This window comes from Bactrocera neohumeralis, chromosome 2 (genome assembly GCF_024586455.1).
Source record: "Bactrocera neohumeralis isolate Rockhampton chromosome 2, APGP_CSIRO_Bneo_wtdbg2-racon-allhic-juicebox.fasta_v2, whole genome shotgun sequence".
Lineage (NCBI taxonomy): Eukaryota > Metazoa > Arthropoda > Insecta > Diptera > Tephritidae > Bactrocera > Bactrocera neohumeralis.
In genome coordinates, this window is record NC_065919.1 from 82,682,575 (window position 1) to 82,708,580 (window position 26,006).

At 35.3% G+C, this 26,006-nt stretch overlaps 2 protein-coding genes across 2 annotated transcripts in view; one reads left to right on the forward strand and one right to left on the reverse strand.

Annotated features, from left to right (window-relative positions):
* Positions 1–542: 542 nt before the first annotated feature.
* On the reverse strand, positions 543–5,623 carry LOC126765049 (ATP-binding cassette sub-family G member 5). Its single transcript, XM_050482634.1, has 11 exons — positions 5,284–5,623; positions 4,982–5,090; positions 4,722–4,912; positions 4,507–4,651; positions 2,062–2,359; positions 1,815–1,982; positions 1,637–1,754; positions 1,486–1,579; positions 1,283–1,421; positions 846–1,224; positions 543–772 (listed from the first exon to the last, which is right to left on the reverse strand). Exons 1-11 carry the CDS (start codon positions 5,341–5,343, stop codon positions 659–661), a joined length of 1,815 nt encoding a protein of 604 aa, XP_050338591.1. The 5' UTR covers positions 5,344–5,623; the 3' UTR covers positions 543–658.
* Positions 5,624–7,396: 1,773 nt separating this feature from the next.
* The window catches only part of LOC126755065 (ATP-binding cassette sub-family G member 8), a 51,188-nt gene continuing 32,578 nt past the window's right edge, over positions 7,397–26,006 (forward strand). The window contains exons 1-2 of the mRNA XM_050467357.1: positions 7,397–8,024; positions 8,114–8,206. The gene's annotated coding sequence lies outside the window, so the exon portion shown is untranslated. The remainder of the gene's footprint in view (positions 8,025–8,113; positions 8,207–26,006) is intronic.

Sequence of the window (26,006 nt, forward strand, 5' to 3'; positions counted from 1 at the left end):
GGTTTCCATGAAAGCTTTCTATCCAGGATGAGCCCTACATATTTTACTGTATCCGCCGGTTGCAGACGGATGTTTCTCATTTACGCCAGCGGTAACGCCGGGATATTATATCTTCTAGTAAACAAAACCATCTCGTTTAAACTTGGGTTGATGGCGAAACCTCTTCCGACTGCCCAATTTGTTACAATGCTGTGATACCCCTCCTCTGAACCTAAATACTACATCATCTGCATAGGCAATCACCCGGCAGCTACGATACTCAAGTTTTCTAAGCAGTTCGTTAAAGACCAGGATCCATATAAGAGGAGAGAGAAGTCTACCTTGTGGGGTTCCCCTGCACACATTTCGTCGAGCGCGTTCGTTGCCCCAGTCCGTTTCAATTACTTTGTCGCACAGAATACTGAGAATGCGGTGTTTAGAATTTGATTCAAGGAAGGTCCCAACAGCGAATTTTTTAACCCTATTGGCATCCTGCAGCCCCGGAATGCTCTTCTTTATGCAGTCCATCAGTCTCTCCAGAGTTTTTAGGGACACACATGATATTACAGTCTTAAGTACATTTATTGTTAATTAGAAATTATAATATTATAGAGCTTAACCCAAAATGTAGTACAATGGATCAAAAGGAGCAATAAGTTTCCGCTTCCCCGCCAATTTTTCAGTCTTTGAACTTCTGTTTCACACATCTGGGCATCGGGAATAGATAGAGCAACATATTAAAAGCCGCCAACCCAACGGCGAAAGCACACGAGGCGGCAACATCAATGGTTTCCTGTGAAAACAGAAAAATTTTATGCACAAAATTAATAATCCACCTATTACTGAGTTAATACAGCACAACTCACATCAGGATCGGCCATGCCGAGACGTTCGTGTAGAAAATCGGCCGGTTTGGGGCATATAACGGACGCTGTAGGCGTACAATTCATTTTGCGCGATTGAAAGGCAATGCTGTGCAGCAACGACGACACATAACGGGTATGCGTACCCTTTGTATTTTCCTGCAACCACGGCTGGAGGCCTTTGAACGAACGCACAGTGCCGCTGGCCAAGGCTATGCTGATGACGAGAATGTAGGTGACTGCAATGGCGGCGTTGAAGGGCACCTTCACAACCAACAGGAAGGCGATGCTCAACTGTTCGGCGAGAACAAAGCTGGACCACAGCGCCACCAACAAATAGGCGAAAACGGTGCCGTTGGGAAATTTCGGATCCAAAAGCAGGCTGGGGAGCGAAAGGAAATATTCATTTTTTTAAATACTTTGAATTTCAGTGTGCTTACGGATAAATGACGCAACTGGCAAACACCGCCGATATCAACGAAAAGGGTATTGCTATGGAATTGTAGGCGATCAAGAGAGTAGCGCCCGAGTACAGACCTTCGGGTGTGTCCTGTGAGAAACGTTTGCGCCAGATTGGAACTGTGAGGAAAGAAATTGAAAAAATTAATTATTTTGAGTAAAGGAAGGGGATATTTGTATGTACATAGGGATATTGTGGTGAGTGTGCCACAGCCGTAGGCCAAACCAATAATATTTAGTATCATGCCATTCTTGCTGAAGAAGCCGTGCGCATCGTCCTACGAATAAATATATTATAAAATTTTGATATTCATAAAAGTGCTATGATAACTTACGCCCACATCGGTGTAAAAGAGCCACATGAGCGCCATCGCTATGGGCAGCAACAGCAAGCGCATGAAGAGCGCTTTCATGCCGGAGATGCCACACGAAAAAGTTGAAGCAAGTAGTTTGCTAAAATTTTGCACAGAAACATTAAAATAAATGCTTATTTAGTCGCTAAGCAGTACTCACAGATACAACATAATCCAGACTTTCAATTCACCGGGTTTACCATATGCCAACGGCACTTTACCGCTGCCCATTGTATTGAGCGGCGCATCGGACATGGGAGTTTCACGCGAAAACCGCTCCACCAAAGCTTCAATCTGCTGGCTGGACTCTAAAAAGCGATCGCGGCTTCTACGAAAATTAAGAGAACATATGAATTATTAAATTATTAATTTATTTAATTACTAAAAGTACACGCCACTTGACTTACCTGCGATCTACAGTGCTCAAGCAGAGATAGTACATCAATGGGTTTTCGAGTTGTGGACAGGGAAATCCAATACTATGAAAATATTCGAGCATTGCTCGCGTACCGCCCGAGTACACTACACCGCCCAAGCAGAGAAACAATGCGCGATCGAGAAAAGGAAATACGTCGGAGCGTGGTTTTTCCAAAGAGAGCAATATACCGCAACCAGTCTTCTTGGCGCTGTTCGAAAGTATCGATATTAGCAAATAAGCGCTGAGCGGATCTAAGCCCTGTGTGGGTTCGTCGAGCAGGAGCATAACTGTAAGAAAGGAAAAAAAAGAAAATGTGATAAAGTTTAAAAATACAACAGATGTTAGGTTAAGATAACTTTCTTAAAAACAAGTTCATATTTCTTAAAAGAAAAATAACTAACCTAGAACCTATTGATTTGATCAATATACGATATTCGAAAAAAATCAACATAAAATCTACCAAAGCGAGGAAATTACTTTAAAAAATTAGTTTCAAGAAAATATTGGGTATATAACAATATTTCTGTGATGTTTTTACAAAACTTTCAAATTTTATAAGAAAAACTTGCACTACTATGAGCAATAAATAGTAAGACTTTCTTCATAATTTTAAAATGATTAATTTATTCTTCAAAATGGTCTTTTCCTGGGTTGTAAGCATACATCCAAGACTTATCGCCAATAATAATACGTTTAATGATTTTTAATTTAGATTTAAGACACTAACGCGCCGCTGTTTTTCAAAAAATTTTGTGATTATGGAATCAATCATGGTTTCACTTTTCGTAGAACTAAATATTCCTTCCGAAATGCCAACGATGCCAGTAAGATCTCTGAGTGTTAATCGTCTATTTTCAAGCACCAATTTCTTTTTTTCTGACCTGTTGATTATCTCTTGATTTAATGGAACTTCTTTGTTGAATAATTTCACTTATCGTAAAAGTCGCCGAATGCATTTTACTTCAGAAAGACAAGCATATACTAATGCTTAGTTTGCTGTGACATTTGGCACAGATGCCACTGACAGCCATACTAGCCAAGAAAACATATTTCGACGAATGGGTTTTCAGCGAAGTTTCAATTAAATAGTATTACTATTTTTTGTCCTCACTAATAAAATAGTCGTATTCAAAATATCATCTAAAGTTGGAACATTTTCCCGTCTTTCTGTCAATTTGTGAACTCCATCACAAAAGAACTGCACTGGTTTGGCGGCTAAAAATTAATCAAGTTAATTTTTGTTGATGTGAGCTATATCCCATTGAGGGCGCTCTGCATTAGCCAGAACAAATGTTAGTCAGATCGGGCAAAGTCTAAGCTTTAAGGCAAAATTTCAGAGCCGCCATATTCCAAATACTTTTTAACCGGCCTTGCAACATGAGAAGCGGAGCATTGTCATAATGACAACTTATTGCCTCGCGTCGTTTCGTTTTTTCGGCAATCATTTTCTTCAATTTTTTGAGTTGTTATCAATAGTGTTACCCACCAAAATAAAAAGCATTACTTTGGCGCCAGGGATATTTGACTTTGCCATTGATTTAGTAGGTTGATCAGATTTCACAAATAATTTTTCGCTTATCGGGTTGTAGTACTGGATCCATTTTTCATCACCAGTCGCAATTCGATACAAAATTTACTTCCTTTTTCAGCGTTGAAGCAGCATTTCTGACATGCTAATTGTATGTTGACTTCATATACATACATAGCACCTGTTTTAATTACTTTTGAATTTATCTGGCTGATTTAAACGTTAAGAAATGCTTGCCTGAGTGATTTTCAAAAATTTTGCTAGCTCTCTTGTTTAGCTACAATCTGCATTGAGTAATGCTTGCAGTTCCACTTCTTCAAACTTTTGGGACCGACCAGGACGTTCTTCGTGTTCTAAGTTAAAATCACTACTCTTAAATCATTCAAACCACTTTTTCGCGTTCGCTCAGCTAAAGCAAATGTAGCATGAAGCTCCAACAAAGCATGAGGACTTTCAGCTAAAGTTTTCTACATATTAAGAAAATGAAGAAGAACTCCTCCCAAAAACACTTTTTCAGGCACAAAGTTCGACGCATTTGAGTGACAAAATATTTTCATGAAGCGTATATGAATGATGTATACTGAAAAGGAAGCACAAGGACATCCAAAACATTAACTTGGAACAATAAAATAAGTATAAAAATGTGCTATTTCTTGGAATACTGCACGAGAATAGTTAAAACCCCCATAAAAACCTCATATTGGATTGCTCTCACCCTTCCCACGATAGTCGGGTCTACGTAATCGCAACGAAAACGAATTTTAACCGGCCAAGAACTGTCATGCCGGTAGCATTGCTCCAAATTACTCCAGGAATGTTTTCTGCCTCTATAGCAACAACAACAACACAATATATCACACTTAAATCAATTAGATCAGCTAAAAATATTATTTTAGAAAGATACACCTGGATCTCTTACTAGCTGTATGCCAATAGCTAGCCGACGGGCTTCACTCATATTCAAATATTCGACACGTTTGTGAGCCACTTGAGATAGCGCCAAGTCGGCCAGGACTTGACGTACTTTTGAGCTTTTCAAGTAACCGGAAAGCTAAATAGAAAATAAAATCATTGAAAAAATTTAGAAATTTGCATAAGATTTTTCTCATTTATTTGCTTACTATAGTTGGCGTGTAATGCAGCGTCTGCGCCACCGTTAGTCCCGGTATGAATGTGCACGATTGTGTCACATAGCCGCAACGTTGCTGGAAGAGTGCTTTCGTTAGCGGCGAGCCATTGAGTAGCACTTGGCCACGCGTTGTGCCATCGGCGCGACGTGCAATCACATCCAACAAGGCACGTTTGCCGCTGCCTGCATTAAGTTTTAACAAAAAATATTGTTTAAATCGTACAGAAAAATAATTTTATAACATTTTATTACCTTTGGAGCCCAAAATGGCCATCACTTCGCCGCTATGCACAGTCAAGTTGACGCCTTTGAGCACCAGCGCGGGGATGCCGCCGCCATTGAAGCAACCACCGCCATCCACCTGTGAGATAAGATAAGAACTATGTTAGCCGAAAACTAAAGACTTAAGCAACGAACTTGAGAAGAAAATTTCTTCTAGTATAAACTCAATATATTTCTATTAACTCAATATATTTCACTAATACAACAATTATAGTATTTTTTTTTTAAAATTATTATAAACAAAATATCTTCGGTCTTAATCACGCCGCTACCTCTGTAGTGTGGAAAATGTTGTGCGCCTCCAAAACGTAATCGCTGCCGATCATTTTCATGTCATTAATTCAGCCGCTACACTGTACTGCCGCTTGGCTGTGACGTCACACACACGCACCTACAAAAAACACTCGCAAATGTGCACTGCTCTCTTCGTTTCTGTTTTGTTTACACTTTTCGTTTGCTCACACACACACACATTCACACACTGAAATGTTTACTGAGTTCACGGTAGCTGAAACGCTGAGAGACTTTGTAAAAAAACAACAACACTAGTCAGCACTCAACTGGGACCAACTGCCACCGCTGCTCGATCCGTCGACACGTCCGCACACAAAAAACGCTCCGCAATAACTGAAGCTGGAATGGCTTTCTGCGGCTTGCCAAGCCACATCCACGCTTTGAGCCGCGTTGCTGGCTGGTTGGCAGCACATTTTTCCAACTGGAATGGAGCGGCTTGAGAATGTGTAGAAATTTACTTATACTTAATTTATAGAGGAAATGAGAGGAAGTGAGTGATTGGGAGAGTGCCTTCTAGCGGCAGGTGAGCAATAACAGTACACTGTGTTTATCAGGTGAGGAATATTAATGGAGTTGAAGTATTATAAATTTTTGGTTTTTGTAATTTGTAAAGAAATTCTTGTTTTTATGAATTGTAAGTTATTTGCGAAAGAGATTTTAATTTTTATAATTTTTTTATTTTTAATTAAACTTTCAAATAAAAAAAAATTTATCAATGTTGAAATATTACCTAATGCCTAATAATGTTATTTTTAGTCCAAAAATTTTGAATTAGAAGATTTTCAAATATGGCTCGAATCATTTCATATATACCAACATATCTCCAAGTTTCTCATTTTCAACGATGTAAATAGATTTTCAGAATAATGAAAAGTTTAAGAGTGAGATATTTGCTAGTTATATAAATATAAAACACTCTGCAAATTCGTTTAATTTTAAAGAAGGACACACAAGATTGCCAACTGCTTCAAAATATACCTCAACCGCAGCGGCTTCTTTGTGACTAAATTTCTCTGCTGCGAGTATGTTGTCGAGGTATGAAAACAGGCCTTGGAGATCAGATTCGGGGAATATGGTGACCACAAATGTAATTTGAAGTGTGAATCGTCCAATTTTGTGAAATTTTTCTTTGAGGGGTTACATGAGCTTACGGGTTTCAAAAAATCCAGTTTCTATTTACTGTCTTATTAAATTACGTAACACTTCTAAAATATTGTCCTAAATTTTCAAGTTCTCCGAGTAATATTTTCGGAGATATAGCCTTGAGAACTTATGCGCTCGAGGATAGCTAGGCCAAGTGCGTTTTGCTAGAAACGTTCTTCATGGAATTTAAAAAAAAAATCTTTGAGATACAACTCTTAATCGATTACAATTATTTGAAAAAAAATCCTCGAAAATTCACAGAAATTTTAATTTTTTTGTAAAACTGTACGACAAAAATTCAATTTTAAGTTTTTTTTTCCTTCGTACAAGTTCTAAGTTTTGTCCAAAACACGTATTTTTTCACTCTAGATGATCCTATAAAGAGTTATCCAGCCAACGCGGACGCATCTTTTTTCCGAGGGATCACCGTAAATGGCGTCGCAATGGCCGAGTTTAAAACACTTTTTTCTAAAATTTTCAAAATTTTTTTGTTAATAGTGTATGTTTGCAACAAAAAAAAATCTGATAAAATATTTAATTTTTTATATACAAAAAAAATGTTGAAAAAAGGCTGATTTTTAGCCGAGGAAACCCATTTAACCCCTAAACTTATATATTATTACTCAAACCAATTGTTAAACATTTGGTAGATGAAGATACATATATAATTATTTTAATTTAAGCTTTTGTCATTCTTTGCTACAACCACCACTTTGACACTATTTTTCATTTTCACATTATTTATTTTCCTCACTGTACAACTTATTCTAGATCTAGCACTCACCTGTTCTCCGCTGTCGCTGAGCGAACGCACGCTGCGCTCACATTTGATCAGTTGCATGAAACCAGTTAACTGGAAATACTAACAGTTTCCAGTCGAAATTTTCAAGTTGGACTTGGCGACTAAGATGGCGTCAGAGGCCAAGTTCAGTTCAGTTAATCGAGAGAGTTTGCGCACGTCAGTTGGTCGGCGCGCGGCGCGTCGTGAGTTTCAATTTCAATAAAAATAAATACATACATACACACATACCACATAAATTATTTACTGAATGAAAAACATAACGCACGAAAGCTGAAAAGCACAAGTTGTTTGAAAAAAATCGAATCTAATACAAATCGCGAAAAATAAAAAGTGCAAGAATTGTTGCAAGTAAATAGTTTAAAAAGCAATAAATACAAGTTCTAATTTGTATAGTGTTTGTAGCGAAATAAGAAAATAATTACACACACACACATACACATGTATGTGGCCAACTAGAAGAGAGCGCAAGCCAACCGGGCCCCATACCGTCCAAACAGAATTGTGAAAAGTGCTTAACGGCGAGAATACGCAGCGAACGGAGTGCAAAGCGAAATTTTCGTCTAGCTGTGCAGATTTTCAAAAAGATAGATACACAAGTGGAGTCGCGAACACGTATGTGTACACGTATGCAGGCGCACAGCACTGTTCTTTAGAGAAAAGCACACACACACACACACGTATCTATGCAGTTGTTGGTGTGCGCGTAGTTTGGTGCGCGTGTGTGTGTTGTGGTTTAACGGCTAACCGCTGATATAAATACCCCAACTAGTCGTGGTATGCACTATTGGTATATTTGTTGTTGTTTTCGTATATTATTTTTTGTCTACGGTTCTTAATTCGCGCAAAATCAACAACCCACAAAGGAAGCAAACAAGCAAACAACAAACGACTCTCTCTTCGTGGAATTGTGGCAATAGAATCAACAAAGGTGCATAAAGAAAATAAAATAAATTTCGGTGAGTGAAACAGCTTTGTAAATAGAGATAAGAAACGAGGCTAAAACACACAAATTACAACAAATGCAAATATTGTGTTTAAATGGCTAGTTAGAGGGTGGAATTTCGGTGCAACTAAAGGAAATTCGTATGCAAAGTGTTTTCTTGTTTTGTTCTTTCACTATTTACTTACCGTTTTTATTTGTTTGGCTTCTGGCTGATGTGTGAGTTTATGTAGAATTACAGGTGAAGTAAATGTGTAAAATAAGTACAAATGTATAAGTGAATGTTCTAATATTTTTAGTTTTTGAAATATGGTTTAATGACTTTTGTTTGTGACCTGTTGAACCATTGTAACTGCTATATCAGGTTAAAATAACATCAAAATTAAAAAAAAATATTTTGGTGCACAGGAATTTATTTTTGCTGTTATTACAAGAAAATCCGATTTTCTTTTTAATGTTGCCAATATTGCTTGAAGAAAACTATTATTTTATCAGAAAAATATTAATTAAAAGAATTTTTATTTTTTTACCGAAAGTGAAATACGCTAGTCTTGGATTAAATAACTTCAAAGTCAGTCTAGTATTCTTGAAATAAAAAAATCTTATTTTTTAACCCTTTTTGACCTCTTATAACATTATATAATTAAGGGGTTATATCCACATGTAATATTGAAAAAATCGATGTGGATATAACCCCTTAAAGCATAATAAATAACTACTGTGCCCAAAAAATAAGGTGACATTATATTTATTTTGAAAATTCTTTTTTTATTCTTCCAAATCAATTTCATTCCCTTCAAAGTAATCCCCTCCCGATGCAATGCACTTATGCCAACGGATTTTCCAATCTTCGAAACACTGGTTGTAGTCACTTTCCGGGATGGCCTTCAGTTCCTTCATCGCTGCTGCTTGCATCTCCTCTATCGTATAAAAACGGTGTCCCTGGAGCGGTCTTTTCAGCTTGGTGAACAGCCAGAAGTCGCACGGCGCCAGATCAGGTGAATACGGTGGTTGCGGAACGATATGGGTTGAGTTTTTGGCGAAATGATCACGAATTACGAGGGCAGTATGGGATGTTGCATTATCGTGGTGTAAAAACCAAGAATTGTCTTTCCACAATTCCGGCCTTTTTAGGCGGATAGCGTTACGCAAACGACGCATAACGTTCAAATAATATTCCTTGTTGACTGTTTGACCGATTAGAAGGAGCTCATAATGCACAACACCACGATAATCGAAGAAAACAGTCAACATGACATTGATTTTTGAGCGACTTTGGCGCGATTTTTTTGGTCTCGGCTCTCTTTTGGCACGATATTCGCTCGATTGATCGGTTGTTTCGGGGTCGTAAGCATAGATCCAAATCTCATACTGCGTTTCATGACACCTTGGTAGTCGGAAAGCATCGTTTCACACACTTCAACGCGACGCCTTTTTTCCAAAAAATTGAATGTTTTCGGTACCAGTCGAGATTTGACCCGCTTGAGGCCCAAAACATCCTTCAAAATGGTATTGGCTGAGCCTTTCGATATGCCAACTTCATCAGCAAGGTCTCTAATTGTTAATCGACGGGTTTTCAAAAAAAAATCTTTGATTTGTTGAACGTGAGCTTCGTCGGTTGAGGTTGATGGTCGCCCTAGACGCTCTTCGTCTTCGACACGTTCACGGCCGGCTTGGAACTCACTATACCACTTGTAAACATTTTTTTTAGACATAGCCTCATCTTTCTTTTTGCACCATCCTCAACGTATCCGCAGCAGAAAATTGATTCCATAAACAAAATTTAATGCAAATTCTTTGCTCAACAAATTTCGACATCACAAAAATCGAAAAACTCACTTTTAGCAGCTCACAAAACGACACGTATCTTAAACACTAATTAATATTTTGTCATAAATGTGACTGACGGTACTATCAACCTAAAAAAAAAAATATTCTCCAAATCCTTCGACGTGCGCAGTTTAAATTCAAATGGGCACACCTATTCACTGAAAAATGTTATGAACCACTGATTTAACAGTTAATGTTGTTGAAATTATATTTTTGCTTTGTTATAAATTTCCATACTATTGTTAATAATGCTGTTCTTTATCAACAATAATCTGGAAGGCAAAAACTCTTATTTTAGAGACCAACTTTGTAAAACGGAGAAATTACTTTGTTACTTTGAACTCAATTTCTCGAAAAAAATTGGTTCTATATCCATTCACGTACAGTAAAGTGTAATTATTGTATAGTTTGTGACAAAAAATACCCGGAAATTGTAAATAAAACGCAAAATGTTTAATTAAGTCAGAGTAAACCTCACAAGATGTAATACACTTATGTCAACGATTCTTCCAGTTCTCGAAACACTTTTCATAAGCACTTTTTGGGATGGCCTACAGCTCCTCCAGCGAATATTGTTTTATCTCTTCGATCGTTTGAAATCTGATTCCATGCTGATGACTGTGGTCTTGAAACATGGGTTTCTGATGTCTTATCGCCAATTATAATGCTCTTCATGAATGTGTGATCGGAATTCGCACGATCAAGCATGTCCAAAGACACCTGTTTACGGTACTCTTTTTGAATAAATTCAGCTTTATCGGGACGAGTCGAGTAAGAACGCTTTTCATACCCAAAATATCCACCAAAACCATTCGAATGAACTCGCGAGAGATGTCGAGCTCTTTTTTTATCTCCCTAACACTTGCCTGTTGATTTTCATACATATCCTTGATTTTTTTAATATTTTCATCAGTTGAAGATGTCGCTTTTCCATTTTATCTACTTCGAAGTAATCACCTCCCGCTGCAAGACACTTATGCCGACAAATTTTCCAGTCAACATATCCTCAGAGCCTTCTTCGATTCAGCTTTTATATCCGCAATTGAGTCAAAACGGTGTCCTCGGAGTGGTTTTTTGAGTTTGTTGAACAGCCAGAAATTAGACGAAGGGAAATCAGGCGAATGCGATGGTTGCGGCACGATATTAGTTGAAAATGTGGCGAAATAATCACGAATAACCAATGCAGTATGAGATGCTGCATTATCGCACTTCTTTGTTCAAAAAATTCAGACAAAGTAAAAATCGAAGAATTCACTTTTGGAGCCTCACAAAACCACGCGTATCTCAAATACTAATAAATATTTTGATTTGAAATTTAGCATAGCTGTCACTAACAATACCACCAACTTAAAAAATGTACCGATTCGAAAAACACGCGAAGTATAAATTAAAAATTCACCTTTCAATTTGATCACAGTAGTAGTTATAAAATTGACCTCAAAACGGGGAAATAAATTGTTTAAAATTTGAAAGTTTCCACAAGTACACATAAAGACATATAATTTCATAAAATAATAATAAAATTAAAAAAAAAATTTAATGTTTGCTTTAAAAAAAAGTTTGGTTAAAAAAATTTAATTTTTATTTATCACTTATTTAGCTTGGCGCAATTTTTTACGCTGTGACAAATTCTGGTAAACGCAAAAAACTTTCACGATTTGCTTATAAATTTTTCGATGGAAAAATTTTATCAAGAAATAATAAATGTGAATGTTATGATGTGAACGATTTTAAGCAATCTCTATATTATTTTGTGCAATAATTGGATTATATAGGAAATATACGTGAATTTCTTATAAATTTTTCTATCAAATGCGAAAGAGCTATTAACGCTAATTATAATGTTATTATGAAATTTTAAGCATTTAATATTTTGAAACCTCCTTAGAAAGCCATAAATGTTTTATCTTATCGACTTTAGTATTCTACATTTAGTAATTAACACCTTTGTGTACAAATATACCGCCATTAGAGAAATGTATGTATATAAAAAGTTACCCGATACTACAGCAAATGCTTTTAAATCTCGCTTTGCTTATTTGCAAACTTATGAATATGTTATATAGTCATGTTATGTATTTATGTATGTAGGCATACTCACTTGCATTACGTCTTTATTACACTTGTCAGCGGTAAATATACATAAAAGCAGTTCTAGATTAGAAGCTCTTAATGACGACTCCCCTACAACAACAACAAAACCAACAATACCGCCTGCGAGCCATTCCGCTGGGCAGCGTTAATTTCTTATTTCCTCGCTTTAATTCCTGCCCATGCGTTTATTATGCACGTAACGCGCCCTAACAGTTAATTTCGTTACGCATTAGGTGCGCACCGGCACAAGTTCCTACACACCACACACGCACATATATGTACATACAAATACAGCAGTGCAAGTACGTGTGCACAACCTACAACCTACACAAGACAACTTCGCACTCATTTGGATTCAAGAACAAATGCAACAACACAAACAACTCGTCATTGCACAAGCACACAAGTGTTACACGATCGCGAAGGGAGAACGAGTAGTTCCAAACGGGAAAAGTATGAGTAAAACGAGTCAAGTAATAAGAAAATCAAAGAAGTCTGTTTGCTTTTCTGTAACTTCAGTCACACATACATACATATATACATAGACATTATGGCGGTTTAGTTGGGCAGAAGCTATGATTACCTTAGGCGGCAGCGTTGTAACAGGTCAAAGATCTTGGAAAGCATTTAGCAAACAACTGAAACAACAACAACAATAATATGAGCGGCTATATACGCTCGAGCAAATAACACACACACAGAAACAAAAGAAGGGCTGAAATGAATTTCTTATACTGGAGACATATAGTATATTTGCTGGACGAGAAAATACTGATTACTTTTTCTTGAAAGCAATTGGTTCTAAAGTAACTATATTATGGCTAGTTTAAATACTTATTTCTTCGTGTCTATTTTCCACTCTGTAGGTCTCTGGGCCTTTAAAAGTGATAACTGAAATATAAAGGGTAATCCATTTAGAAGTTCTCTACTTTTTTAAAGAAAAAACATGGAAACTTCACATTTAATTCGAAGGATAATTCTTTGGCATCTTTTTAAGACTATTTTTTTCAAATAATGGCGGCATCTACGTCTCAGATGGTCCATCCATTGAGTCTATTTTTCGATGACTCCTCCTGAAACTTTTGCTTTTTCTGGTTAAAATGACACCTCTTGAATCTCTTCAGGTTGCTCTTCGTCCCAAATGCGGCAATTTTGCTTGTTTATATACCAATTTAGCCAGAAGTGGTCCCCATCGCTGAACAGAATTTGGCTGGAAAACGTCAGATCTTTTAGGAACTTTTCAAGAACCCATAGAGCGAAGCGATGTCGCTTGGAAGGTCCAGCGGCTTCAGTTCTTGCACAAACTGTATTTTTTACGCTTTCAATTAAAGATCCCGACTCCTCCTCTAACTAAATATTAATATAATATATTGTTAAAACATCAAAGGCATCTCCGACAACTGATAAGATCCTTACAAGTAAAAAAAAAACTTAAACTAATTATGATTTCAAAGTCACCACATATGCACCAGTTAAAAATCAACAATTTCTCCACAAACCTTTTCTCAAACTTCTATTTCTTCAACATTCAAGCAACCATAGAATTTACCCTCACTTAGAGCACGTAGCACGACTTAGAAGTCAAAGCAGCACCAATGTGTACTATGATCGTTGGCTATCACTTCTCTTGCATCTACTTGTACTTCCATTCTTTCCTGCTCTCTAGACAGCGCATGCGCCGCTTATTTCTCCAGCATAAAGCTTTGTAAACTTGTTGTTTAGCCTGTTGTTGTGTTTGTTTGCGCTTGTGTTGTAGAATGCTGTTGAGTCTTGCTTTTGCTATTTATGCTGCTGCTTTTGTTGTATCTCTTCGTCGCCTATCATCTACTCCACCAGCTATGATTGTTCTTTCCGTTTTCCGCTTGGCATTAAGAATCCAGTTTTTACTATTAGTTCGTTTTGGGTTTTCTTCTCCAGCTTTTCTCTATATCATTGCTTATTGATTTTGCGCTGAAACCAATATACACCAATGTACTTATATACATATAGTATAATGTATAAAGCATTTGTGCATATATGTGCGTGAGTTAGTGCAAGTGTGAGTTTGGTTGGTTGATTTCTAGGTGCCTCTAGCATGAAGGTATCAATTAACATTTTTGTGGTCGATTTGAGGTAAATATTGTTTCACATATTGATATTTAGGCATTAGATTTGCAATGAGCTTCAAGTAAATAGTGTTAGTACTATACTATAGATTAGTTATAGTTTGCAATAGTGTTTTAAAACATTTTTAACGATTTTTACACAAACCTTATAATAATCAATCTAAAGAATTCTAACTTTATTGTACAGATTTTTAATAAAGAAAATACTTAAACAAACTATTAACTTGAGACAAACTCTATTATTTCAACGAAATTGGACTTTCATCTGGCTAAGAACAGTCTGAAGAGCGTGCGTTGTAAAATTTGTTGCACATTAGAGTAAGAACCACTAAAAATTTCTTTTTCTACTAAAAATTTGGCTAAATTACGACTCCGCAACTTTTAGAAGTTGTCGAGTCGTTGTATTTAAACTTCTCTTACTTTTCTTGAAATGAGATAACAGAAAGATCTTTGAAAGGATTATAAAAGAACTTTTGGTCAGATTTAACTAAATAGGAAGATATTGGACATTCTTTCGATATAGAATAAATAGTGGAATTAAGACAAAAAACCTCTTTAAGACGAGGATGAAATAGTTTAAGAAACAGCAACAAACGGGGAACACACCTAACTAACGAGGACGCTCTTTTGACATTTGTCTTCAGTAATGTTTGCCATTTTATCATGGAAAGATATACGATCCAACAATAAGTCGAAATTATTAAAATTTAACCGAAATTTGGAGTCAGTGGACTCAAATTTAAGAGCGTCTTCATAATCGTCCTCTCAGATCAACAATTGAGCGGGTAGTGGAAAAATTTTAATCAGTACATAATGTTCCTGTGCCAGTGAGACAAAAGAAGAGCCCGTAGTGTTGAGAATATTACTGTCGCTATTGCATCAATTGAGGAAGACCTAAATCAGTATCTCACACGTCGTTCTCAACCGTTGGGCATCTATGTGACAAGATCAAATTGACGCCAGAAATGAAGCCGCTTGACCACCAGAATCGTCGTATGTTTGTGAATTGGGCTGAGCAACAACTTGAAAGTTATTAGGATTTTCAACGAAAAATCTTGTTCAGCGATGAGTGTCATTTCTGGCTGAATGGCTTCGTCAATAAGCAAAATATGCGTTATTGGTCAACCAACAATCCACACGTACTCCATGAATCACCATTGAATCCCGAAAAAATTATGGTTTGGTACTTCTTCCGTGATGATCAAGACCGGCACGTTAATGTGAAGGGAGTCGCTACCGCTCAATGATAACCGAATATTTTTGTTCCGAATTGGATGATATGGACTTGGACAGTATAAGGTTCTAACAGGACGGCGCCACAAGCCACACAGCGAATGTCGCAACCCATTTATTGAAAACCAAGTTTTGTGACCAAGTTTTGTGTTATCTCACGAAATGGTCCAGTCAATTGGCCGCCTTTTTCGTGCGATTTGTCAAGTTTATGGTCTATGCCAACAAGCCAGCGACGATTGATGAACTTCGTACGAATATCGAAAGTGAAATTACAGCCGTATCGGCCTATTTACGCTTGAAAACCGTCGAAAATTGGGTTCAGCGTTCGGACTTCTGTCAGCGTGGCCATGGTGGCCACGCAAAAGAAATCGAGTTCAATATATAATGGCATCGAATGTGCTTTCATAGGAATAAAGAATTTTATTGATATCCCAAAACCCTTTTTGTAGTGCTTTTACAATATTGAAAAACCAGTCACTTTGCCATCATTTCGTTTAATTTTTGAATAAAAATCATAAGCAGATTGATTTTTGTAGTAAATGCTATTAGAAAATATTTCTACGCAGTTTTACTAACTTTTCATTTTTCAAAGTGGCTTCGCTTCCTTGTTGGCAAATATGATTGATTACTTGTATAAACAATATAAACTAACTTAAATAATTTGTAAATGTTGCATTAAATAACATATGAATGCGAAATACTAGCAAGTCGTTTATCACAATTTTTTTCGCCGCTGGCATATTTTAAGAGGAAAAAGTAAAGCTTGTAAACATAAGAAAATATAAAGCTTCTAAACCTCAGATCAATAGAAATATAAAAACAGAGAACAAAAGCAAGAATACATACAATATAACTTTATAGCTTTTAAATAATTTATGCCCCCTATTATTTTTGAAACGATATACGCACATATAATATTTAAAATACGTGGATTTCTCAAGAACATTATAAAGAGAGTAGAAAGTCTACAAATTATTGGCATTTTTATGCAGAAATGAAAGCAATCATTAAATACTGAGAATATGCAAATACATTTTTTTAATTTCTGCATTAGCTGCTTCAACAAAAAACGCGACAAGCTCACGTATTTCACTTTTTATTTACAAACACTTTAGGTTAATAAAATGTATTTGCTTGTTTTGCATTCCAACGCAATTACTGGGCATATCTTCACAGCGATGATTTGCATATGTATGTAAGTACAAGCATATAGCTGCACCTGCAAGCTGCCAATTTGATTTGTTTTATGACAGTTGATAGCTTTCACTGCGCGCACGAGCTTAAATGACGCTGAGTATGGCTGAGCTTGGTTGAGATTTTGCTTATTTGTATTAATACTGATTACACGTTTGGCAATTTCTATTTAATTAAATTGTTTAGCTTACAGCATTAAAGCTTTTTCATATATTCATATATTCTTTTTTATATATATTCTATCTACATATGTATATAAATGTAGGGACAGGCAAACAAGCTTAACTCAATGGAGTTCAAATTTCAGCCTTGCCAGACGCACATATTCACCAGCATTGCGCGCACCATTGATGTTATGTCATGCGATAAATAATAAAATTTATTTCGTTTTGTACAGAAATGGTATCAATTTCGATTTCATTGATTTCCTGCTAAACAAAACCGCTTATAGACACACAAGCGTGTTTAATAACAAACGCTGACTATGAATGGCGTGCGCCATTTTTGCTTTAACTGAAGTGTACTGTATGCCAATAATCATATAGCGCAGTCACTAATTCTTTGTTAACCGATTTAATTACAAATAACGAAAAAAAATATATATTAACTTTATAATGGAGGATGTTATATACATATGCAAGGGTGGGAAGTATAGCTATGTTTTGTGCGTTATTTGTTGTATGGAAGAAAAGCTTTAGTCGAAAGACATTGAAAGGATTATTTGTAAATTAGATTTCTAGCCCAATTTGTTAATACTACCGTAAGCAAAAAATAATAAGACTTTTTAATTTAAATTTTGAGCAAAACCTCATTCGTCGAAATATTTTTTTCTGAAGAACAAAAGTGCATTCGGCGATTTTTACGATGAGTGAAATTATTCAACAAATAAGTTCCATTAAATTCTGTGATGTGAGCAATTTCTTTTTGATTGGTACAAATTATTCAAATAGAGTCGAAATCGCGTTGACGACGATCCCCGTCCGGGACGGCCATCAATATTAACTGGTCATGTCAACTCGTCAATAAAAAAAAGGAATTGGTGCTTGAGAATCGACCATTAACAGTCAGATCTCTGACTGGCATCGTTGGAATATCGGAAGGATCAATGAAAATCATTTTGAAAGATCATTTGGGTCTAAGGAAAGTAAAAACACTGTTGGTTCTAAAATCACTAAATTTTTTCGAAAAACAGCGTTGCGTTAACGTATGTGAAATAATGCTCTCCGACTATAACATGTCATGAAACGTATGATTACTGGCGATGGCTCTTGGATCTATGCTTATAACCTAGAAAGAGACAATTCGACCGATTAGAATATGGTGGTAAAGGTGATCCGAAGCCGAAAAAACCATGTCAAAGCAGGTCATTAATGTTATGTTGACACTTTTCTTCGATTATCGAGGTATGGTGCACTCCCAATTACTTCCGACCGCCCAAACTGTCAATAAAGAACATTATTTGAGTGTTATGCGTCGTTGCATGAATCTATTCGTAAAACGAAGTCGGAATTATGGGCCGACAACTCTTGAATTTGCACCATGATAATGCACCGTCGTAGACTGCATTGATTCTTCGTGAGTTTTTCATCAAATTTATAAACAATATCGTCGGTACAAACTTTTGCCTTCATTTAGCTTCATGTGACTTCCAAAATCATTTAGAACTGAAACGCTGCTCCACCAAAATCGTTTTGAGTCTTGCATCTATGAAGACATTAAATATGAATCGCTCGAATTCGTGAAGGATAAAGTGTCCGAAAAACTTTCAGTAAAAATCAAGTTTAGACATTATTGAGAAAACGTTGGTGCATTAATGTAATGGCGCTAAAAGAATATTATTTGACAGAGGGAGACGATTTAGATTTTGAAGAATAAATTAAGAATTTTAGAATTATGAAGAAAGTCTTACAATTTTTTTCCCATATCAGCATTATAAGCTAAACTCGAAAATTTTAATGAAATATAAATATTTTATTAAAAAAATAATATTATTAAAGGAAAAAATAAAAACAATCAAAATATTCAATGTAATTACAATTTATTGACTCTGTGCACATCCGTCTAGTGGATTTAGTCATATGCAAAAATTTTAAGGGTAATGAATGTTGTAATTACTGCAAATTACATAATTGGAAACTTGATGAAAAATTAAAAAGATTATGTCATAGACATAAATATCGCATAAAAAGCTAATAAGCTTACTCACGTTTTCTCAGAAGGAAATTGAAATGAGCGGCAATGAAATAATAGATGCTGACAGTCATCTTTTCAATAAAGGTGAGGAAAATATGCAGCAATATTTAATGACTTGACAAACTTTGAAAGGAAAATGCAAAATAATGAAATTTTCGAAAACTAACGGTGCTCAAAAAGTTGTCACAAAATGTTATGAGTCTTAAGTGACTTCGAAAAATTTCGTTAATCCCACAGTAGGTATCAAGAAAGGGTTGCATGTCTAATTATATATGTGTTATCGTAAAATATACGCCTGCGCGCCAAAAACTATGCTAAATTAGTCTAAAAGGCATCTATTTTTCCGCGACAGTTATGCATAATTAGTCTTCTTCTCCTTTATTGGCGAAGAGAGCTTATATTTTTGCTATTTACGAGTATTATGCTTTCTTCGGTTAAGTTAAATATATTTAAGTTCAACGTTCAAAATGTAGCCTACATTTAGGAGGCAAAATGGAAAATTTATTAAAACGAAGGACAGGCAGCATTGGCGTCAATAAGCACAGTGAAATATGATTTTAATATTTTTATAGAAAATTTACAGTTATTTACAAAATTATACCTTAAAACATTGACTTTAAGCAACAGTAGAGTTTTTATGCAATCTTATTCAAAAAATATATAATTTTCTTTTGTTTTGTAAATTCAAGGTTATGCGTACTTACTAAATCTACTTAAAACTCATTAACATATTTATAAATACACAGAGTGATAAAAAATTAAAATATTTATATGGAGCGTGTGATATTGAATTTGGCGCTCACGTAGCCACTTATGTATATAAGGAGATACATAGTACGCAAATATTGTATAAAGTCGTGCGCCCAAAAAGGTTACACTCGCACGCGAATGTCATGGACGAGGCGCATCAGCTTGTTTACACTACATAGACACCATATATTGCCGATTTGGCTTTACTCGGCTCACTATGTCACATCGCATTAAGTTATGCGAGGATTACGTTCGCTTGCAGCGTGTAGTCAACCGTGAGAGGAGTAAATTTTAAAACAAAAACACCTCAAATTTGGTGCTGCTCAAACAATGCCATTCACCTAAATCTGCGCGGTGAATAGGTGAATAATTTACATACATACATACAGACTTGTATACAATTTTTACCAGCTTAACGCTTCCTCAAAACACAATTATGCTGTCGTCAAACGGGAATTCACGTCTGTGTGTGCACGTGTGTGAGTGTATTTGCATGACAGTACCACTTTCACGACTCAAATCCGACAGCACATCGAGTTCCACTTAGCGCAGCAGATACTTTCCATTCAACACTTGCTGCGAAATTCCATGTAAAAAAGAAATCATTAAAAAATTCACGGCTTTGATGACAGCGACACGACGAGTGCGGCATTTCGTCAGCAATGATTGTTGATGTATACTTATATGTAGTTATAAGTAGCATATATGTATGTATGTATCTTAAAATATGATAATTTTCAATGCAAAAGGTAAATTGTTTTTTTTTTTTATCCAAAGAATAAATTCGGAGTACGAGCTTAAAAAACTCTTAGTTTATACCAGTATTTTTTGATTATGCTTAATTTTTAAAGTTAAGGAAGCGCAAAAAGAACAGAAATCGTTCAAAAAAGTGTAAATTTTTTTTAATTATAAAAATCTGAATATTGCTATCAGATGGTCCATCCGTTGAGTTCAATTTTCGATGACTCGATCGACCATATCGACTGAATGACATGCTAGTGATGGTATGCTCCAACGCTTGAACCGAATCGGGATTGCCCGCATAGACTTTTTCTGTAGAAATGTAACAGGAAAAAGCTAAACCGGCCCACAAACCACACCATTCCATTGTTATTTCTGAATGAAATGGCACCTCTTGAATCTGTTCAGGTTGCTCATCGTCCCAAATGCTTGTTTACATATCCATTGAGTAAGAAATTGGCCTCATCTTGGCTCAAAAACATAGGAACTTCTTGGAACTTTTCAAGAGAACGTGTGAAGACAGAGCAGCTTCAGTTCTTGCACAAGCTGTATTTTGTACGTTTTAAATTTCAGATATCTATGAAAATGCGCTAAGTCGTTCCATACGTCAGTCCGAGTTGCTGTGAACGGCGCCGAATCGACTCTCCATGGTCTTCTTGTACACTCTCAGTTACGGCTGCTATATTTTCTTCACTGCGTGCTGGACGTGGTCTATTCGGTCAAATACTATTCAATAATGAATGCTGTGTCTCAAGATGGGTGATGATGCAGCGAATAATACGCTCAGGAGGCCGATTATGTTGACCAAAAGTTGACTCCAAACATCTTCTGTAAAGAACTTGAAAAAAGGTTATTGAAAAAGCACCTCTACTTGGAACACCCTTTAGAACTATACACCAAATAGCCAGTTAAACGTGTCTAGTGATTTCGGTGTTGGAGAAAAACCCATGATTGAGTTGATTGACCTGATTAGCTACTCTTTGGAAGCCTGTAACTCAAATATTAATTTAAAATTTTTGTATTGTATTTTTAAAAGAAAATACTATCAAAAAAAACTTAAAAAAATTGTTTTTTTTTCAGAAGTTGACACTGGACTCTTTTTACGTGATTGAAAATGACAAATCTTACTTCATTCTCAATTCTCAGAAACTCTGGGAACAGTTTAGTTTTTTTTTTTTAATTTTTCTTCATCACTAATTTTCAGAAATTCTGAGAACAGTTCATTTCAACCAGAAATTAGTTTTACAGCAAACTTTACACCTACCTTAACAGTTCTTGGCACCTAAAGCGCCTAATAAGCATTGTCTCAAAAATCAAATAAGCGAAAAATTTAAACATTCGAAATCTTTTAATTGCTTCTAAGCTTAATGACTAGCTAATAAATCGATTCTAAATAAAACGATAGACTTCGGACACAAACTCGTTGCTAGCGTATCGTCTATCTGAGGCAATGAAATCAATCATCGTTACAGCGATTCACACATACACACGTACGACTGCTTGAAACAGTAGTTAATGAAGCGTTTGCTGTTTTCGCATTGACAGCCGGCAATATTTGTGCTAGTGGCGATCGTATCTTATACACGTCGCTAGATATTCTAGCGCACTTAACGGTTTAGCGGTGGCAGGAGGTGTGGCCGCCGCTGTCAGTTGCTTCGAACCGACGCTGAGCACTGATTGCTGATTACTGATTATGGTTTGGTTCTTTGTTCCATTTTTTATTTATTTAATACTGCTTTTGTGACTTTGTTATTTAATTTATTTCTTTTTCTAAGCATTCTTGCTTACATTGAACCGTTATGAGGCTTGCCAACGGGAATTTGCGGTATTTTTGCTGTGAACACCGCAAAAACAAATATTTTTTGTTCAATGGTCACTTAATGTTGCTAGTTTGAGTAGGATTATAAAGCTTTTATAATATGGATTTGCAAGTAGTTTGCCTAACTATTGTCTGAAAATGTTTATAAAGAATACAAATTTTAATTTTTTTTTTATTTTTTTAAGTCGTCATGAAATATTCTTTCATATGGTGGTAAGCAGATATCTAGCTTAGATCTTAATATGCATGAAACTTGGTCACAGTTCCATAATTTTAATTCAATATGCCACTATTTTATGTAAACGAATTGAGCAAATAAAATCACTAATCTCGATTATAACAAAAAATGTGTATTTAATTTGGTTTGGGCGAATTGAATTACAGTTTTTTCAAATCACGGACTGAGGACGTCTGCAATAAAAATAACAAAAGAGTAACCAATTTATTCAATTTTTATAATAAGATACAATGTAATTTTTACCGTTTTAATATTTAGTATAGGCTCCTAAATAAGCGCTTCAATCCACTTTGGAACATTGTTAACTAAATCTTCGCATTAATTTTTACTGATGGAGTTCCATACTTCTATACATCTACTAAATAATTCCGCCTTTGTTGTCGGTGGACTGGCATAATAACCTTTTTTCACTACTTCATTGTCTTCTTAGCTTTTTGCTTGCGATTGTTGTCTTTCATCACAACGATTTTGCCACTGTCCGGACCCTATTTCTCCAACGAAGAAAAATATCCTTGCCTTAATATGTCTATACATATTCTTGTTCATATTTCCGTCGATTAGAACTAGGTCCCCAACACCACTTTTGCAAAAGCCACCCCAAAAAAGTACTTCTCCACCCCCAAATTTGTGTGTTCGGATGACATCGCGGCTCTGGTAATAGTATTTGATGACTTCTTCCAAACGTAAAATGTTCCGTCTGGCCCGTGAAGACTAATCTTGCTTTTCTCTGCACAAAATACATTCGCCCACAATTCTAAAGTCTACTTTTTTTGCGTTTTAGGAAAAGACGTAGTTCTTGATGACGCTTTTTAATTTTGCGCCTGGCTTTAAGCCCTGGTTTTTTTAACATGCGAGAGAACCAGAAGTTGCCGTGTGATCCTCATTCGAGAAACTTGTATTCCGTAAATTCTCTCCAGTACTTTTTGAATCTCATTACTTCATTTTACTACACCCGAGGTCACCAGAGGGCGGACAGTTGACTATCGTGGTTATTTAAAACGGGTTGTAAACCAGACTGATGTTTTGGTATTGATGTTTTATGACAATTTGCAATATTTTTCACTGACCCAAAGGAAATTTCAGCTATATTAGCAACTTGGCCTTCATTCAACCATTAAAGCACAGCTATTTAACAGTGTCAGCATTTTTATTTATTTTTCTAAAAAAAAACACGAAGTTAAACAGCTTCATAAAAAAACCACATTTCTAATCTTATAAAATGAAAAATCCTTTTGAAAATGTTAGTTAATTGATAAATAGATATTTGAAACACTCAAAAATTTTTTATTTGGTCTTAGCTATACTCTCAAGCCTGAACGCAAGCTCAATGGTAACACAATTGCGCAAGTGTACACGTGGCACAAACCAGACACCGCCAGAAAAATATTGAGAAATTGTACGGGTAAATTTCCACGAAAAACAAATCAACTAGTGTAGCTATTTGAATACAAATATATTCTTTTCGTAGTTTACTTTATTGAGTTAATAATATCAACATAATTTATAATAAATGCGCCCAATTGTATACCTCACTACTTTTTATAAGTACCAAAAGAGTATATTGCCTACCTTTAGGAGATATGATAAAAATTTTTTTGGTAGAATCAAAATAAGCAATGAGACTTATAAACTGTAAGTCATATTAGACCAAATATTTTTCCATTTTTCGAATTCCAATTGCTTCTCCTTCAGATTTGACCGCATTCCAATATGAACAAACCATCAAACCATTGCAAAAATTTATTTTAATTATTTCACACTAATAATGACAAAATTAATTGCTGATGCCGATAACAGTTATGTCGTTGATTGGTAATCAAATATGAGCAGCGATTCGTTCTCGTTATTTTTCTTTAAAATTACTTTGCGTCTTTAAGCTGTGCTACTTTAGGTTGGCCAGACAGGTTTGCCTTGATTTTTGCGCAAGCTTTCGAAATAATTTAGTACCAAACTACCAGTAATGCAAGGAAATAATTACAAAAAAGTGATTAATAAAGTAGCCAGCTTTTGAAATTTCATAACACCTCTATAAATATGGCATTTTCCAACAGCTGTGCAATAAACCTGTGGCAAGCGCATACTCAAACAATTTTATCATTTATTTTATGATTGAAGGTACTTAATACTATAAATACATACAAGTACACAAGCATGAAATATATATTAAAAAGGAAACATTAAAAGCCAAAGCAAAGCAAATACAATTTTCTAGACATACTAAAAGCTGAATCACATGCTCGTTGATACAAACATAGATACATACACAAATATACCTATACACATAGCATTTAATATGACCGGTTTGCATTTAATCAATGACTGCGCCGGATATGTGATGCAAGTGTGTTTCTATGGTTTATCGAATAACCGCAAAAAATTTACTCACGCCATTAAACTGGAAGTTGGTGTAAAAAAATAATTCAAAAATCGTAAAAAATTCAAAATTCGCAAATAATGTTAAAAGTGGTTTGTATGCTTGTTTTTTTTTTTTAAATTGAAAATGAAATATATAATGATCAATGAAGATTTGCTTTGAACAATTAATTAATTTTTATTTTTTATTTGAATATTTCAAACATTTTGCTTCCCTTTGCTATAATTAATACGCATATATAACTATATAATGCATATGTACGCTTATATGTGTGTGTTGTTAGCTGTCAACGCCTTACAAATTTTACTGATACTTGATATATTTGATAGACATTTGTAAGTATAGTTGTCCAAATATGAGCGCAGCTCTTGCCGACAAATGAGTAATTGCAGTCATATATATACACATATGTATAATTATTTAGGTGTGAAAATGTGTTTGTTAGTGGAGTGTGCACATATAAATGTCTTTACATATTTTTCTGTTCATATGCATAATTGAAACGAATGCGCAGTGCTTGAGTTGGCATCGATTCAAAAGACTTAAGCAGCGAACTCAATGAGCAGTGAAGTCATTCAACACTCAAGTAATAATTTTACAGCAGTTTTCGTAAGAAAAATATGTAAAAAATAAATAAAAAATTTAAAGATATGAAACAAGTTTCTTGCATAATAAAATAAATTTAACATCTTAAAAATGATGATGGTAAAGAATATTTAATCTATATTTTTTACGAATTATGTTTGTAGAATTTGAAGATAAAGTTTTACATATTTTCGTAAATTTTACCATAATAAATAAATATTATAGAATAAATTATGAATAAATATAGTTTTTAATTTTTTTTTTAATATTTTTAATTTTGGTTAGTATTTCTTCGTTTTTAATAGTTCCTTTCCTTGCTACGAAGATCTTTACATAGTCTGTTGGGCATATAAAGTATAATACATCGCTATATTTGTTGTATTTTTTTTTAACTCACTTTACTACAAAAAGCCTTTTTGTTCATTAACAACAAAGAAGTATATATTTTCGACACCTTAGGTTAGGTTAGATTAATCTGGTAGGCCAATGAACCATGCATAGACCGTCCTTTGGTTCTTTGCGATACCAGATGGAGTTCACTTGCTAAGTCCAAGAGGAATAGTCATCGCTTAGGATGCCTGCGCTTGAGACGAATTTTAACAGACTCTGCGGTCTCACTATCGATGCCTCTATCATTGTATCATAACATGAGAGCCCCAG